The following is an 18,608-nucleotide window of genomic DNA, read 5'->3' as shown; positions in this document are numbered from 1 at the left end:
TATGAACAGTGCTGTACAGAGAACTGAATCAATTCCAATGCCTCAGGATAAGGTTTTAATGGCTGATCACAGTCTGCTTTGAGAAGCCTCGTTTCTGACTCACAGGCACAATATTTGGAAGCTGATGCAAACTTGCTCCCACTGTCTTCGCACACCCCTTTACTGTATGCATGCAAGTAGTAGAAACATTTTAACTTAACCTCAAGTGCCACTGTTTGCTTTTGTCTGTAAACCCACATGGTCCCTAACTCCCTGCCTACAGATACAACCATTTCTACTTTCTGTCAATCCAAAACTATTGATAGAGTGAGTTGCCTAAATCCATAAAAGAGGCCAGAAACAGGCCTGGAACACAGCCTGAGTTCACATTCACTCCAACCCCAACAGCGCAGCCCTGGCCGCAGCCCAGGCAGTAAAAGCAAGGTGACAACTGTGTCACACAGGGGGATCCTGCCTGTCCTTGCAGTGTCACAGCAGGGGAGCTGAGCTGAGGGTCCCTGGCTGCAGAGTTCTGGGGACACTGAGCTCCAGGGAGCCAGGCCAAGCAGTGACAGCAGGAGAGCAGGTGCTGGGCTCGTGCCTCACTCCCAGCTCACAACAGCTCCATGGGCTGAAGCCAAGCTAGTCACCTCCACAGCATCCAGTGCCAGGGGTCAAAAAGAGAAAAGTTCCTCTAAGTACATACTCTTTATTCTCACCCTGAATGCCTCATCTGCCTCTGACATGAGCCCACAACATTCTGAAGCTGGCACTCATCTTAATTACATAATTCATTTAAGACTTATAGCAAGAGATGAGTAGGAAAAACAACAAGTTTTATCTTTGTTTCAAGTATGAAATAAAGTAATAAATTAATGGAAAGTTATTTCTCACCCACTCCTTTATTTCAATATCATGTTTCAGTCCTTTTCAAGGCATGGGAGTAAATAAAAAACAACCCTATTCAACTAGTAGCCATCTGTCTCTCTCTCATCCTCCTCAAAGGAACATGTCAAAAGACACAGAATTTAAAGCAACTTCTTCCCAGTAATCACCCAAAGAGATGGACTATCTCCAAAAGACATCCCCATGTTAATATGCTGCAAATGTAATAAGGAAGGGAGCAAAAAGATCCCTTGTGAATTGTGAATTGAACACAAGCAAGCAACACTGAAGTAAAATAAAAGTCTAGCATAATAAAGGATATACTTTAAATGTACTATCTTACAACACTGGGCTTGTGATCAAAAATACCCACATGTTTTTCTGGGGAGGGGGACATGCACCAGCTGATGCATTGAACACAGGGTGCCACCACAGACAGTGCGGCACAGAGACACACACCCCTCTTCATTAGCCCTAAAACACCAATCCCACAAGATCAGCCTGCTTAGCACCAAGTGAGTAATTAAGAACATTTGATAAACTTTGCATCCTCTCCTCTTGAAAGATTTTTGGTCAGTAATTAATGTCAGTTGCCCACCTCCCCATACCCCTTCAAAGGCACATTGCTGTTGCCTCAAAGCAAAGCAAAACATGACTGGGATGCCACTTATTGTTGCTCTGAATCTTAAGGATGCCTTGAAGCATAACTGTTTCATCACATTTCAGAACAAGTATCTATAAATACTGCATAAGGTTTTCAGAAACTGTTGGGTAAAAAATGTAATATGTACATATGCCTTCATAGAGTAAAAACTTCACAGGATGGTTGTCTGTATTGTAAGAAAGCATTCCCTACTCATTTCGGATTCATGCTCCTTTGCCTTCACTGTACTCCTCATTTGCCTATAATGAAATTACAAGAAACAGAGAAGCAATCAAGAAAGTATCTATTTTAAGAGTTATTACACTTATGGATATAATACTTACTGATATGTGTAATGACAAACTGTTTAAATAAACATATAGTTTTATCTCAATGGTATTAAGCCCATGATTCCACAATATGACAGACTTGAGCAGCTACACTGCAACGTCTGATTGGATAAAATGGTATCATATTTTTGCATACATAAAAACAGAGTTCCATTAAGGAAAAACTTGCCTTTCATTTAAAGAAAGGGAAAATAAAACCCAACAACCACCACAGGAGTGTTGAAATACTCTGAGAATACAGCTCTGATTTCCATAATAGTTTGTTGCTCAAGTGATCATTAAATCTATTTAAGATGTCAAATTTAGACTAACATCCAAACCTGACTTCTTAAACTGTTCAAATTCAATACTTACATCTTCATAACCTTTCCTTATTATCCCTCTTGTACTATACTCTCTAGCTACCTGATACCTCTAACCAGGTATCAGATACAAGACTATATTTTTATTACTTCTTGTTATTAGTACTTGTAGATAGAAGTCCTCACCATATGGAATAATATCTTGAAATGCACCAAAATTATTCAGGTTTCCTCCAGAGAATCACTAAGTTCTACTTTTTTTTTTACTTTATTGGTTTCAGGGATTTTTTTAATTCTACTAGAAGCAACAGTATTTTGCTTGCTGATAAACCAAGAAGATTGAAGATATTAAAGGTTAATTTAGAAACTTAAGCAGTTTAAAATCCATTTGTTTTTACAAATGTGTCACAATCTCATCAAAAACACATGGTTTTTAAACTGCTCACCAATCCCAAATTAACAGCAGAGCACTATGCTTGGAGAAAACACCAACTGGAGATCACTCAAGCCAGAACTGTGCTGTACAAAGATCAAATTTAGCCTCATGGAAGAGAGCAGCACCTGGTACTGATTTTTGATTCAATAACTCTGGCTTTTAAACAATCATATCGCTCAGAGCTTTAGGGATAAAATGTGATAAGGATTCCTGAACAGCGAGAGCACCAGAAAGTGAGCAAACACACTCTGCTAAATCTTCCCAAATTTCAATGAAAAACCTTCCCTATTCAGATGCTAACAACTGAGGTGCAAGTCTCAGTTCAAGGTACTTTTTGTATTATCCAGACAGTAAAAGAAACCTAGGAGAACCTGACAAGGGAGTAAGAATGCGAATGATGGTTTGGAAATACTTTGTATTTCATTCCTGGAACTTTACTGGAACGACAGGCATCTGAACATCAATGAAGGTGACCAAGGAGATAGACCATGGAAAGCTGAGCTGATCCAAAACTCGACACAGAGAGTAGAAAACTTCCCCCTGACTTCAGCAAGCACTGTCTGTAGAGATGATTTTCTCTATATTTTGTATTCAGCTGTTTAATCAACAAGATAACTTGATCTGATAGAGCTCCTAACATCTGGGTTTCGATGAACTCGTCTTTCTCTTCCTCCATTTCTAATCTCTCAATTCCTTAGTTCTTCAACATTTGAAAATATCTTTATTTCCATACATAAAGATAACTCAGAGTTGAATTAGGAGTCAAGGAGACAAACAAGAATGAAAAAGTTTCTAGTGGCCATATGTGGGAAAGAGTGCTGAAATGATCATCATTTTTGAGACCAGAACAAATAAGAACACACCTTTGCCAACACACTGGCATGGAGTACTCCAAATCATGAAAGCAAAGCCCTTACCTTATAAATATTTACATAATAATTCTCAGAATATACATTTGGGACTCTAGATAAATACTTGTATCAAATCAGTGAAGTGACATATTTAAAGCAATTTTAAAGTACTTGAAATTCACACATTTATGCACTCCCATCTTTAAATGGTTTGCTTAGATTTTTTGAATACTCAAATTTGAGATGCAAAGATATACACATTACAATGGACACCAAAACTGGCTCACCTGGGATCACCAAACCACGCAATGGCTTAGCCAGGAACAGGACAGATTGTCCCCAGCAGCCCTCGTGCCTGAGAGCACAGTGAGGACAGTGCCCAGCAGCATGCAGAACCTGCCTCAGAACCATTCCCACAAATACTGCCTTGCTAAATCAGGTGTAAATATGTCTTTTAGCCCTACGGGTCACAAAAAATGGCTTTTGCCCAGGAAATGCCAACTCTCCTTCTCTTATCAGACATGAAGAATGAGAAAAATATCAACACATTTGAAGTCTTGGATCCTACCAGTTTTTATCTTTCCTTAACTAAATAAACCACTCCTACCAATTCATCATAGTCTCCCCAAAGCAACTTATTGCTGTTGCTCTCTTTTGACTCTCTCCAACTCATTTAGCATTCCCCCACGGCTGGCACCACAACCAGCCACTCCAGTGGAAATCTTCCTGCCCACAACAGCGAGCCCACAGCAGTATTTTCTTTTGATGGAAGAGTATAAAGCCTGGTTGCAGTGTAATAGTGCACCATATTGCCAGGATCCCTCTAACAGTATTGCGGACTTTACTGTTCATTAGTGCTGCCTTGCAAATGACCTTTTCATTCTTAGATGCATTGGCTGTGCCCATCTCACTGATTTCAAAACAGTTAATAAATGTATCAAAAGTCAATGCTGAGCTGAAACATTGCGCCAGAAATTCCATCTTAGCTTTTTATGCAGTGCTTTATATTCTAGTTCAGATTTACTAAAATACTAAACAGTCCTTAAACTCAGAGAGCCCTCAGGTACTATACTTGATATGTCCTACTAATTTATCAGTGAACAACCAAAAACTACTCAGAGAGCAGAGAAAGAGACACAAATTCAAAGGCAAGCAAGGTCAGGAACTTTATTATAGCAATGAATTCCCAGTCAAAGTCTGCATGCATGCTCTTACCTGTGAGGAATAAACTTGTGCTGATTGCAGGGTAAGAGCACACTTGCAGACAGGGAACCTTAAAGCAACAGCCACACTGCTGGGTAAACAATGATGTGAAGCTGTAGCAATTTTTTTGCTTCTCTGAACTTCTAGCACATCTTCAGAGCCAGCTGTGCACTCACTTCCAAATATTCTCATCTAGACTTTTTTTTTTCATGGTCTGGTTCTGTGACCAGAATACAAAATTGATGCTGGGAGTCCTGCTAAAATATATGATACAGACCACCTGAGCATATAATTCATTGGAGTGCACCAATTCCAGCCAGCTCTCAGCAATTTCTGAGGCTCTCTGGCCAGTGCAGGGAGATAGTGATCCTCCAGCCTTCAGGAGAACATTACAATTATCCCCTGTCTCTTTTTTAAGAAACTGAAGCACCTACAAGACACCCTGAAAACAAAAGCAGCAGTCTTCTAAAATGCACAGGCAGCTGCTTTGTGTCACAATGGCACAAAGCAGTACCACACAAACCCGGGTGGGAAGCTCTACATGCACAATATGCTTGTACACCTGCCTGCTAATATCTCACTGTGGACATGATTCACTTTCACAAGCAATAGCTTCAAGAAGCAAATAGTTTAATTTTATTAATTATATTTGTAATCACAGAGTTACAAAGGTTGGATCTCTGGAGACTAGTTGGTTTAATCAGCCCACACAAAGAAAGAACCAGGTGAACCAGGCTGCTCAGGGCCATGTTCAGTCAAGTTGTGTCCATCTCCAAGCACATGGAGATGCCACAATTTCTCTGAGAAGCTTGTTTGGCTGTCCAGGTGAAAATGGTTTTCCTTATTTCTAACTGGCATTTTCCTTGTTGAAAGTTGTGCCTGTTGTCTCCAGCAATAATGTGTCTATGTAAGAAGAATCTGGCTTCATTTTCTCAATACCTTTCTATTAACAGCTGAAGAAAAAAGAGACTTTCCAAGCCCCCTTATTCCCCTTAAGGGAAAAAACATCAGCTCTCGAAACCTCTCTACCTCTCTAATAGTATTTTCCAAATAATATTAAGGATGGAAACTGTTTTTTCACTGTAACTGCTGAAATATTCAGAGACTTGTTACACATAATCACACCAAGACAAATAACCAAGGGTGGTCTTAGTTCTTGAACAAGCTAAATAATTTTAAAGGAAAACAAGACAAAGAGATGACCCTTTTCACACTATCTCATGAAGCTGAAAGGGATTTTATTTACAATATTTAAATGCAGTACTGTGAAACAAACAACTTGGTTCACAGGCAGTGCACCCGCTGCTGAACTGTCACTGCCTGACATCCTGTCTTATCTGCCAAATTGCTCATTAGGTTTGGCAATTTTCACCTGCGCCTCCAGTTTATATTTCAGCAGGGAATAAACATCAGTCTGCTTTAACAATCTTCTGCAGTGAGCTTCCAACCTCTTCCCAGAAAACACACAGGCACAACACAAAAAATGCCTTGTGTACTGTATGCTTAAAAAAAAAGATACAGCTGAAGTGATGAAATACAATAGGAAGTTTAACTTGGGTAACAGAAAGGCAGTAAAAAAGAAGGAGCTAGATCAGAAACATAAATAAATCAACTGCCTGTATCAATGAATTATGTTTTTACAGTGCAAAACAACAGAGGGGGTATGGGCCAGCCTCATTTTTGTTTCCATGTTTATATGGGAAGATGGAATTTGACACACACACCCCCTCCCCAACATGTAAAGCACAGGCTGTGTTTGTGCATGGGAAAAGAGGGACTCCAGATGAATATTACTTTTCCAGCTGGACCTGATCTAGCTAACCTTTCCCTTGCTGGGAGAGGAGCGATGGTGTGATCTATAAACAAACAGAAGGGGTAGCATGGCAACCAGAACAAAGAGAGGAGAAGCTCAGCAGGCTTTGAGCCCAGCCCAAGGCAGGAGCTGCTGCCTGGGAGCAGAGGGTGCAGGGGAGCAGCAGCACGGGGCACGGAACCACGCGGAATGGCCGCGGAGCAGAGCCCACGCGCCAGCAAAAAGCACCCGAGACGTAAAACAAAACGTCTCAAATGCTATAAACCAATTTCAGCCGGAATACTGTTTTTCATTTGTTAGAAGTAAAATATTCACCGCCAACCCTGCAATTAGCTGGAAAATTACAATAATTACAGCAATTTTGTATCCCATCTCCAATCCAATTAATAGATATATGACCTTGTCAACATGTAATAATCAGGATCTGCATCTACCACAAAACTGGATGGGTTTTATTTGCTGAATAGAACTTACACAGTAAGAAGATAATTATTTGAAATACTGAGAATACCATTTGTATGCTATGCTTCACTTCACAAGTTATAAAGGAACAACAATAAGGATAGCATTTCCATTTTCAATGTATATTTAAATGAAATTCCTGAACTAGGTATGTTTAATATGGGATACTATTACTGCACTGGGATTCCAAGCCTGTGGTTTGGAACATTTAAAGCCAAAACATAACTGTCAACATTTAAAAAAAGGAATTAGATAGATAGGAGAACATTTCTGATAACTTATTTATTACAACTTGTTTCACACACTTGATTCGTGCATGTTTCTACAAAAAGTGTCAAAGAGCTATAATCCTTACCAACAGTTTTAGAAGTCTTCTGTATTTCTAAAATCTTGTATTGAAGGGTCTCAAATCCCTTTTTGGTCATCTTAGCAATCAGTGAACTAGCCAAGTGCTCCATGTATTTTCCAGAATGACACCAAAGATAAGTGAGCTGTCCAATATATCACTGAGTTATATCTGTGCTATATGATTTTGATGCACTAAAATTCATGTATTGTATAATATATCAGATAATCACACTAAGGAGAAAACGTGTATGCATTTGCCCGCTCTAACCCTTGCTAGGCTGAGAACCAAGGAGGACAGTTTTTTGGCTTATGCATAGAAATGAGATGTGCATTTAGCAGTGACATACTCTAGTGACAGCAAAATGGAAGGGTCTTGAAATTCCAGGATACTTCTTTATTCTGCCATTAATTCTTCCCTAATTTAATTCTGTGTTGCAATGAAGCATAGTTATAGCTCGAAAAGACTCACATTCAGCTCTAGGTAAGCTAATTTTTAAAAGCTATTCCCTCAATAGTACAGAAAACATTCTGGTACAAAACCCCTCACCAAAACTTAACAGAGTGGTCACTTTTCCATCTGCATTTTACCTACTTAAACACAGATTTTATCCATTAATAAAACACCTACACAAAATCAGTCTCTTGGAAATTACACATGGTTGTTTTAAAATGTATCTGTAAAATATCAAAAGACTGATAATACTAACTTCTGCTAACAATCTTCTGGAGTGGAGTCCCTATTTCAAAAGTTCAAAATTATAGACATTGCACATAAAAGGACACAATGCCTTATCCACACTGTCTTGTTTGCATGCTACTTTTAACAACAATGAAAATTACAAAGTAAATTACATTCCATAATTTTTCTTCTTAATAGGTTCAAATATTCAAAGAATCTGCAAAAAGTAATTCCTACTATGTGGTTTTCCAACAAATGTTCATCACATTGAAATAAAATAAAGAGATGTTTCTGGATGCAGTTTCTGCTTTTCAAAGTGTCTTTTTGCAATACAGTAAATGCATCTATTTTAGCAGGTGTTTTTATGGAAAGGTGACAGCATAACCTAGCAACATTGACAGGTTAAGTAGAAAGTGCTCCTATCTTTAGTTTCTTTTTACCATTTTGTTCATTAAATGGAACAAAACCAGCAAACTAAAAATTACACCATGCAGCAACTACATTTGGAGATATTGCTGTGATTTTCAGTGTGAGGACAATTTTAAACTGGCAGCATAGCAGAAGCTTATGGCTCCTAAAAGCAGCTTATAAATAATTTATTAAAACAGAACAGGTTTGTTTACTGGCATGCAAGAAGCATTTACGCAGTTTCTCAGTTCTGATCAGCTTTCGATAAGGACAGATAATGAATCATTTTTCCCAGCAGCATCGATGGCTAACAGCACTTGGCATCTTGCTAAATTTAGACAAAACACATCGAGATACTGAGAGCATTTACTCACTTGCACGAAGGACTGAGGGTGTGACCTCAATTTCACTTGTTGCTTGGTAAGGCTGGAAGGCCGATGCCGCGTTGGAGCCAAGCTCGCTGCCAAAAATCTCCGGGCTCTGCGTGCCTGTCGAGCTGGCGCTGGTGCCATCACCCCCATGGTGTGGATCTTGCTCATCAAACACAGCCACCAGCTGCAAATGACAATTTAATCTACTGTTAAAAAAGACCTCAACTCCATCAAAGTGCCATTGCAGATCAGCATTTCAACATTTCTTCCCAGCAAAGCGCAAGAATTGTCTGTCAGCAGAGACTCCGATCAATGCCTAGATCACAACATCATCAGCCCAAGAAAGGCAGCCATTAATTGGATCCTACAAAGGGTCAACAGCTCTGATGGCACAAGAAACTCATCACTGTGAGCCACAGAAAGAATGGCACCAAGGCAGGAAAGCAAGGGTTGCACCTTCCCAAGGAAACCACTTAATCTTACCCAGAAATACAGAAAGCTACCCAAATGTGGATTGATGCCTGGGCACTGGAATTCAGTATTTGTGTTTAGATCCTTCTATACACATCATTACTACAGAGTCAAATCATGAGCAAAACCAGTTTTACAGAATAAAAACACTCAAGAAGAAGTCATGTTTACAAACACTGAAAGCTACAGACAACACAAAGCCAAGGAAGTGTTATAATCACAACCAGTCATCATTTATTAATCTGCCATCTATTATCATGACTTAAGTTGTGGGCTTCTCTTCAAAATTTCTTTAGTCAGATTTACAGAAATACTCTGTATCTGTTAGCCATCAACTTCTCCAAGACAAGTTTGAAATCTCAAGTCCCATTTAGAACTTTGCCAAGTCAGTAATCTAATAAATATTTACTAAATCTGTGTTCACCACTGCAAGAAAAATAGGAAAACATCACAGTGATTTTTTACAAACCTGAGATATTTTTTCCACTGTAAATGATTTTGTGCACTTATTTGAAACAAATAATGTATCCCAATTTATCTTTCGTAACATACTGAAAGAGATAACGCCAGCTCTTGTACACATTTCATTTTAAAACTTAATTTTCAAGACAGAGAAAAAAGTGTTATGGATAGCAGCATTCTGCAGCCTGCAAATTAATCTATAATATAATATTTGAAAGACATTTCCAAGAAAGTATTACATTCTTCTGACCAAATTGGTAGGGTAAATGGAGCAAATCAACTTAAACCTATGCTGGTCTCTGCAAATTGTTTATTCTGTTAGCAACACAGCTAAAACTTGATGTAACTGAAAGGTATCAGAGGTCATTTTGGTTTTTTTCTTAAGTGATTTCAACATCATCTTAGCCAAAAGATTTTAATAATAGTCCCTTTACCCAAATTTAACTTACATAAGTATCAATACAGAAATTTTAAAACACAACTCTAAGGCCAAGTGGAAACCATTTGGGAATTGAGCTCTTGAAAGTACTCTCAGGCATTTACTCTTTTTCACCAGTCACTTTGAAACTACAGTGAGTAGCAAACTTCTGACAATAATTTCATATCTAACACAAGGCTCAGGCATGCAAAAAACAAAGAATAAACTGGTAATGGATAAAGGATCCATGCTCTCTCCAGTGCTAGATGAAAGGCAGGTAGCAGCAGGAAAACCAGACTGCAGCTGCAGACAGCTGGAACATGTTTTTACCATAAAAGTCATTATTTTATGCTTGAGAAATCTACAAACAAAAGAGACGTGACAACACCAAAATGTCAGTAGCTCAAGAGTATTGGAAATTTAATTTTCTAACACAATGTGAAATACCAATGCTTACAAAAATATGCTTCTAAAACTTTACTCATAACTCTCTTACTGTTTTATAGCAAGCTAATTACCAATCTCCAGCAACTGAAAATAAATTAATCCACAAGTGAAGGTCTGTAAGATATTCCAACAAAAGACAAAGCTTTCAGGAATCATATGAAACATCAAATCTTTTTGTCCCTCACATGTCATGTATCATGATAAATTCCTCAATTACATTCTATTCCTCTGAGGCTGACTGAAAAATATTATTTGATGCATTCTGCTGCAAGTATTTTATAGATATTATATATATGCAAAAAGGTATGTGCATATTAATCTCTATATATGTTATCTCCTACTCTAAGTTGCCTCCAGCTTTTTTGCCAGACTGTCTACAACCCATAACTTCAGAACATCTAAAAATGAACGTTTCTTATTGCAAGCTTAGCTTTTGATCTTATCGGGTTTTTTTCAGGTATTCACAGTTTTGACAGCATCAAACCTTCAAAAGGCTTCAGTTCCATTAAAAGGCACACCAAGTTGTAACTTTTTTTTAGTGTGAAGAAACACAAGCCATGTTAGTCTTATCCAAATCTAATTAGCATTAGGAACACAGGTCAGGAAGTTCATTGTGAAACAGCACTACAATGGTACAGTAGCCATCTGGACTACAATAGCTCAGTCCTCATAGTACGCCAAAAAGTCTTTGGGACTGGAAGATTTAATGCAAATAAACACTCCTGAACCTTGATTTCCAGACCCTGGTATGCCATTCTGCAAGATTGTGAGTTTGTGGGAAACAAGGACAGACAAAACATCTTGTGCTGTATTATGACATCGAGCATTTATCTCTGATTTCTTCAGAGACCCTTTATTTTACATGACCCTTTAAACACCCTTTATTTAAATCAAAAGAGATTATTCAAGGAAAAGAATTGTACTGCTGGAAACCCAAAGAACACATCTTGACTACCATCCTTGTAAGAACAACAAACAAAACAAAAAATTCCCAGAGAAACCTTATGCAACGTGGAAGGAACCACAGGAGTAGGTCACTGGAGCTGTGAAGAATCCTTTGCTGCAGGAATCCACAGCCATAAACACTGCTCTGTGCCACGGAAAAGGTCTCTTGATGAGCCATGTTTCAAGACCACAGAGATGTTTTTAATTTAGCAAAGAATGGAACACACCATTGCTAGACCAGCTTTAATCAGCCTTAAAGTCAACGGTAAGCCTACGTACTTTTCTGGGCTTTAGACATCAGATTTACAACAAGAGCAGAAAATGAAGATGACTATCTTGTCTGGAAACATCATCTTTACTGTCAGGAGACTGCTTCCATATGGATCTTTTTCTTCTTTAACAAGAAATAAAGTTACCCTGATCTTTTGAGAATCACTCTATTATTTCCAATACCTCAGATGAGCTGTGCCTCCTGTTCTCTGTCCTTCAGTTTTAGATCTCATCACCTGCAGTGACCTGAGAAATTCATCATAACATCCACTCCTATGCAAAAATGAACAACAGAGAGACTGAACAAAACATAGTAATGCATTAATAAAGAAAATAGCTTAGCTGGTCAATATTAGACCACTATCAGCTCTTTGAAAGAACTTCCACGGAAATTCAGTGAGTACTGCTGCCATTTAGTTTAATTTTATTTTTCTTTGCGAAAACAAGCCCACATCAAAGACCAAATATCACATCAACAGCTAATAAATAATTATATTTTATCCACCCCATATTCCATGGAACATCAACTTGAATGCATCAAAGACATGAGAATATGGTTTAATAAGTTACAGTAGTCTTAGTCACCTGAGGCAACAAGACTCTGCATTTCTCAATCACTGAACTAAAAAATCTGCAAATAGGAAATAAAATCAAGTAAAAGCAAACCACCTTGTCATCTTGAAACAAATTTAATAAATTATAGGCTTAATTTAGATTGGCATGCTTACATTTCTTATTATATCATGGCAAAAGCAACAGAAAGGTGAGAGGCTTTATTATCACCATTTATCACGCTAAGATGGCATTGGAAGTGTCACCAGTTTGAACAATCTAAGATTTGGGTCCCAATATGTGTGTGTAAAACTTTTTCAAGAAAAAATAAGTTTCAAATATTCATTAACACATTCAGATATAAAACCAGCAGTTTTGTTCGGATCGTAACTTATGGAATGTTAATCCCATTGCAGCAATGGAATTAGACTAAGTCTTCAAATGGTCAATTGCATAAACTAAAATAGTTTTTAACTCCATGGCAAGAAACACAAGCAATTTTGTGTAAATTATCAACAAAAAATACAATTAGTTTAAAAAGCAATAGCATTCAGTGTTTGACCAACAGGTTTTCTCTTCTTAGAAATACAAAACTGCAGTACAACTCAGCAATTACCCCAGCTGTAAAAAGCACACTTATGATCACTAGTATATTTCAAGAGGTATAAGGAAAATTTTTATTGCCATCCTTACCCTCTGAAGAAAAAAAAAATAGGAGTACAGTTTAAAACCAGTGACTTGATGCTCTTCTCTTTTGACTGATAAGAGTCTTTCCACAGCAGATAGACAATGAAAGGAGAGGAACATAATTTTTTCTTTTGCTAAATATGCTACCTTTGTCAAGCAAATGCCTTATGAAGAAATTATCTCATAGCCTGAGATATCAAAACACAGTTTTACTGAGGCACCTTTGGATCTGGGGTAGGAGGAAGGCATTCCAGCCTATTACTGTATTCAGCCCTCTAAAACACCAGGTTTTACTGAATTAATTACAATCCAGCATCTTGTTCTTTCTAAAAGAACAAGAAAGACTCTCATCTTTGTAAAAGAGAGGATGAGAGTCTCTATTGCTCTGTCTGGGACTTAACACATGATGCTAACCAGGTTATATTTACTTAAATAAATAAAAGGCAAGAAGATTGATTTATTTTAGTATTGACACAGCAGCAGCAGTCTGCATTCCAACATTAATTATTACAATTTCCGTCTATTCTAAAGTAATTAAAAATTAGTAAACACATATGCAGTCTTAATTAATAGACTAGATTAAGCACTTGAATGTTAATTAACTGGATTAGAAAACTATTTCCACCAGCAATGGCTGTCTACATTTTCATTAAGTATTTCTATCATATAAACCAATTCATTACTATCAAATGGTCTGATCAGGGCATCTCTCTTCAGGACCAAACCACAAAATCAGAAATCCTCCACTCCAAAGAAATTCATAAAGCCATAAACTTCTGCTATATTTTGCTACTATTACTATGACAAGATTGTCAAAAAAATCCTTTGAATCTCACATATTCCTAGGGACCTGTCCAAAATTTGCTAATTCTTCAGTGATATTTATTGATGAATCTGATGCTGGCTCATGTGTAGGCATCAGCAATGATTTCAGATTTATTTTAGTATCAGTGAGGATGACAGTTCCACTCTCCTGCTAGAAAGACAGCAACTGATCCCTCTGGTTTTCACAGAGGTTTCACACTTCTTACCCACTCTTTTAAACACTGAGTGAAACTGAAATTTCTCAGTTTTTTAGATTATTAGGAGCCATTTTAAATATCTTGTTTCTTCTCAACAGGACACTTTGGAGATACTTCCCTACAAGAGCATTCCCAATTTGTTCTGGCTGTTCAGGGGCCATTTGTTCAGAAGTTATTCTGCTGAGCAACCTCAAGTGTCTCGATTTCCCCGGCTGAACCCTGCACTTCCCTTCCTGGTCCGTACAAGTTCCAGATGTGCTGTTCTCCTTCATAGCTGCTATGGTCATCTGACATATATGCTGCACAACTTCTACTGCAGGATGGCCATGTATGGACAAGCTGCCTTTCACACCAGATGTCATTTTTCTGGCTCCAGGAGAACAAAGAGCATAGACCTTGTGAGACAGCTCAAAGTGATGGAGCAGCTCAGCTACACACCTCTGGTGAGGCACCAATGCTGTCAAGGATTCTGGTGCTCAGTTTATGCTTAATAACTCAAACTTTTCTCAGGGAACTTATGGTTCCTTGAAAATACATTTTGATGGTTCAAATAAGCTTTGTGAAAATATCTTCCCCTTACAGTAGCTGCTTCAAGCATTTCCTTTAACCTCCAAAGCCAGAGGGTTAAGCCCAGCCTGTCCTGTAGTCCCACTGTGTAGGTCTGTCTGCACTCACTGTGACAGCCAGGGGCTGCTGATAAGGGAGATTTAACCCCTCTCACAGCACAGCCATAAGCTTTCAGACACGTGCAGCAAGTGCCTGGGAAGAGGACACGAAGAAGGCTGGCAACAAAATTAAACATGCACATCACTGGCACCCTTTTCTCAGCAAAAAGCATTTCCAGGGTCAAGCAAGACTGTACAGTGAACTAGCAAGGCACCAACAGAAGTGACTGCACACACCTATGAAACCAGCACAGCTGAGGGAGACTGCAAGAGAAGACAAGCACAGCTCTCCAGCAGCTCCTGAGGGTTGGCAAAAACCACTTTTACCCAAAGCAGTCTATGTATTACTCAGTCCATGTTACAATGCAGAACTAAGGAGTAGTTGTTTAATAAGGCCCAGCAGTAAATCAAATTTCAGCTAATGGCACCTCAGACTCTGTAACATCCCAAAACACAAGCTGCTTGTGAATGAACAGATGAGTGTAAGGAAAAAAACCACATAAAATCAGGAAAATCTCTAGCAAGGGAGTAGCCAATTATTATTTAGAAATGAAAGAAACTAAATACAAAATCAATTCGTAGGTTTTCTGATGACTGAACTGACTTTAATAGCCCCATGGCAGACCCAAATTCTTATTATTCCTTGAGCTTCACTTTTCTACATGGCTCATTGAAAACCCATTTAAATATAACTACTGTTTCAATGAGCTAGTAAGAGAAAATACAGAATAGATACTTCCACAATAATACCCTACTGCCCACAGATATATTAAAAAAATCAATTAGCAAAATAGCAGCATCTAAGAGTCATTCTGTGCTAGATATGATGTGCAACCTGAGTGTCCGCTCTACAGACTTAGACATCACCCAGCATGCTAAAAGGAGAAAAAGGGAAAGCACTGTTTCAATTTAGGATAAGCTGTAGCACAAACAACAAACCTCTATAATTTCAAGAAAATCATTACCTGTCCTAATTAATCACTTCAGCCATGAAACTAGAACAAGCTTTTCATAAAACTTTTCAAAGTAAAGTTGCTGGAAGAGAGCCAAACAAAGAACTTTTCACAATAACTTTACTGCGTTATAGCTTTTTGAAAAGTAAGGACATTTAAAGGGTCACGTTTCACCATCATATTAATACTTTGTATTCCATTTTCAGTGAATTATACAGAAGTGTAAGCTCATACAGAATCATAGAAAAACCTGAACTGGAAAAGACCTCTGGAGATCAACTAGTCCAAGCTCTTGTCCAAACCAGGGTCAGTGAGAGGAGGCTGCTCAGAGCCACATACAGTTGCATTTTTTAATAACCTGAAGTATGGACAGTCCACAACCTCTTTAGGCTCTCTCCCAGCATTCGGTCCTCTCAGTCCTTCTCCCTGTATGGAGTTTAAACTTCCCTTGTTACAACAGGTCTCCTGTCCCTCACACAGCTCCTGTGCACCTCAGAGCACAGCCCAGTTCCATCTCCACCATCCTTGAGAGAAAGCAGTCACCTCAAGGCTGTTGTGCCTCAGGGAGCCACAGGGTCACAGAGCCCCCCTAAAGGGCCCTCTGCCCTGCGACAGCTTCCAGCCCACTAATTCATCCTGACAGACTCTGGCTGGGCCACCACTGCAATGTCTTCCTTGTATTCACAAGCCCAAAATATTCCAGAAGCAGAGAGAAATAATCACAGAATCATTTGGGTTAAAAGGGACCTTAGAGATCATCCAGTTCCAACCCTCCTGACATGGGTAGGGGCATCCTTCACTAGAGCTCCATCCAACCTGGCCCTAAACACTCCCAGAGATGGGGCACTCACAACTTTCAGGACAACCTTCTCCAGTGCCGGACCACTCCCAAAGTAAATAATAGTTTTCCTAACATATAAACTAAACCTACTTTCAGTTAGAATCCATTCCTCCTTGCCCTGTAAGTGCATGTCCTCATAAAAATCCTTCTCCCTCTCTCTTGTGGGTTCCCTTCAGGTACTGGAAGGCTGCAATTAGGTCAGCCTGAAGCCTTCTCTTCTCCAGGCTGAACAATCCCAAATCTCTCAGCCTTTGCTCATAGGAGAAGTGCTCCATCATCCTGGTGGTGTCACTCCAACAGGTCCGTGCCCTTCCTGTGCTGGGACCCAGAGCTGGATGCAGCACTGCAGACAGGTCTCACCAGAGCAGAGCAGAAGGGCAGAATCCCATCCTTACCCGGCTGCCCACAGGGCTTTGGATGCAGTCCAGGATACAGGCGGCTTTCTGGGCTGTGAGTGTACATTCCCACCTCAGGCCCAGCCTCATCACTCCCCTAAACCTGCTGGCTACAGACCTGTTCATATAGCCCAGGGTGGAGCTGGTCATCCTTAGCACAAGGGCACTGCTGACCCACATTCATGGGGTTCTCCACTGGGTCTGTCCCTACATGAAGCAGCCTCCCACCACACTGCTGAGAGGGGTTATTCCAGCCCACATCCAGGACTCTGCATTTACCTATGCTGAACATAAAGCACCCCCTCAGAAACCCATGAGATAAAATAACCAGTGCTGGAAAATACATCACAGGTCTCAGTGAAAGTCGTTCCCAAATCTGCTGACTAAGTAACCACCCCTCACTTTCAAAGCTCAACATAACACACCAAGTTAAAGCATACCTGGAAAATCAAAACTCATCTCTTGATTGGAAGGACGCTTTAATTTTACAGGTAGTTTTAAAATCTTCCACTTTCATGATTCTTTACATCTAAGAAATTATTCTGAAGTAAATATACAAGCTTTTTATTAAAACATAGCTTTAGATTATTTATTTCCCATGGCACTTTGATCTGAGGAATTCTAGAATCAATATTAAATTGCAATCTAATCCTCTCCCAGTAGGAATTAAACGCAGTTTTAGGTACTATCCTGCAAGTTCCCATGCTATTAAAAATATTTCAAATATATTTAAAATGTTAAAATATTTAAAATACTAATTTCATATTATGCCTATTTAAAAGATTTTTTCTCTTCTTCCCCCATCCTGCTGAGCAACAGCCTAAAAGCAAGTGTTATTTTGGGACCCTGGAAAAGTCATTTTTGACGTGTGTATATTCTGTCTGAATTGGTCTTGACCTGACCTCCATGGTGTAAATCAGGCTGAGGCTTAGACAAAGAAATGAGACAATAACTGAACAGAGTTAGAATTATTACAAGGACTATTAGCAGTAGCTGACACTGAGCTGCCTGCTTGCTTGGATGGATTTGCTTCTCCACGACCTCACCCCCTGACTGTACCAGACACCCCTTCTACATCCCATGCACTGTCTGAGAGCTGAACCATCAGCCCACACATACACACTGACAGACAGACACCAAGACAGACAGAGCACACACAGATTATCCTGCAAAGCCCTTCTGACATGCTCACCTGGCTAAACCTACTGCATGGACACAGCAAGTCCAACACCAGGGCTGGATCTTGGCCTTCATGAGCAGCTAACATCTAAAGACATCCACACAGCTCAGCACTGACAGACAGACACCCCAGAAATGCAGAAACACCCCACATTCATGAGGCTGACAGAACAGGCAGGAGGAGATGAGTTTCTGTTCAGCAGAAACTGGGCATGCTCACCTGGCCAGGAACAGCTCTAGAAGCCGCAGTTTGTTACTTTAAATCATGCTCTGAATGCTGAATTTCTGCTATTAACTGGAACCATGCTAAGGAAAGTTACACAAGCTCCTGCAACCAGCTACTGATCCCATCCTTCCAGTGAACACATCCATCAGCCCTGGTACCCACAGTGCCAGGCCAAACCCCGCTGAAAGGGCTGCAGGGCCATCACTGCACCCTGATCCAGCCAAGGATGGACTCAGCCATGGGAGCCCAAACATGGGAAAGGCTGGAAATGCTGCAGACACATCTCACTTGTTTGATTAAGATCATGGGGCAAAGACACTTCCCAGCTTCCAACTAAAAGCACAA

At 39.5% G+C, this 18,608-nt stretch overlaps 1 protein-coding gene across 16 annotated transcripts in view; it reads right to left on the bottom strand.

The window, feature by feature from the left end:
- Nucleotides 1-18,608, bottom strand: part of PARD3 (par-3 family cell polarity regulator) — a 443,154-nt gene that overhangs the window by 284,647 nt on the left and 139,899 nt on the right. For all 16 annotated transcript variants that reach the window (XM_074558690.1, XM_074559146.1, XM_074558909.1 and 13 more), the window contains exon 3: nt 8,734-8,914. In XM_074558690.1, the coding sequence (XP_074414791.1) occupies nt 8,734-8,914 (181 nt within the window). The remainder of the gene's footprint in view (nt 1-8,733; nt 8,915-18,608) is intronic.

The sequence above is a fragment of the Zonotrichia albicollis genome, chromosome 1 (assembly GCF_047830755.1).
Source record: "Zonotrichia albicollis isolate bZonAlb1 chromosome 1, bZonAlb1.hap1, whole genome shotgun sequence".
NCBI lineage: Eukaryota > Metazoa > Chordata > Aves > Passeriformes > Passerellidae > Zonotrichia > Zonotrichia albicollis.
Note: the sequence above shows the minus strand (reverse complement) of the source record. Positions and strands in the feature narration are given on the sequence as shown.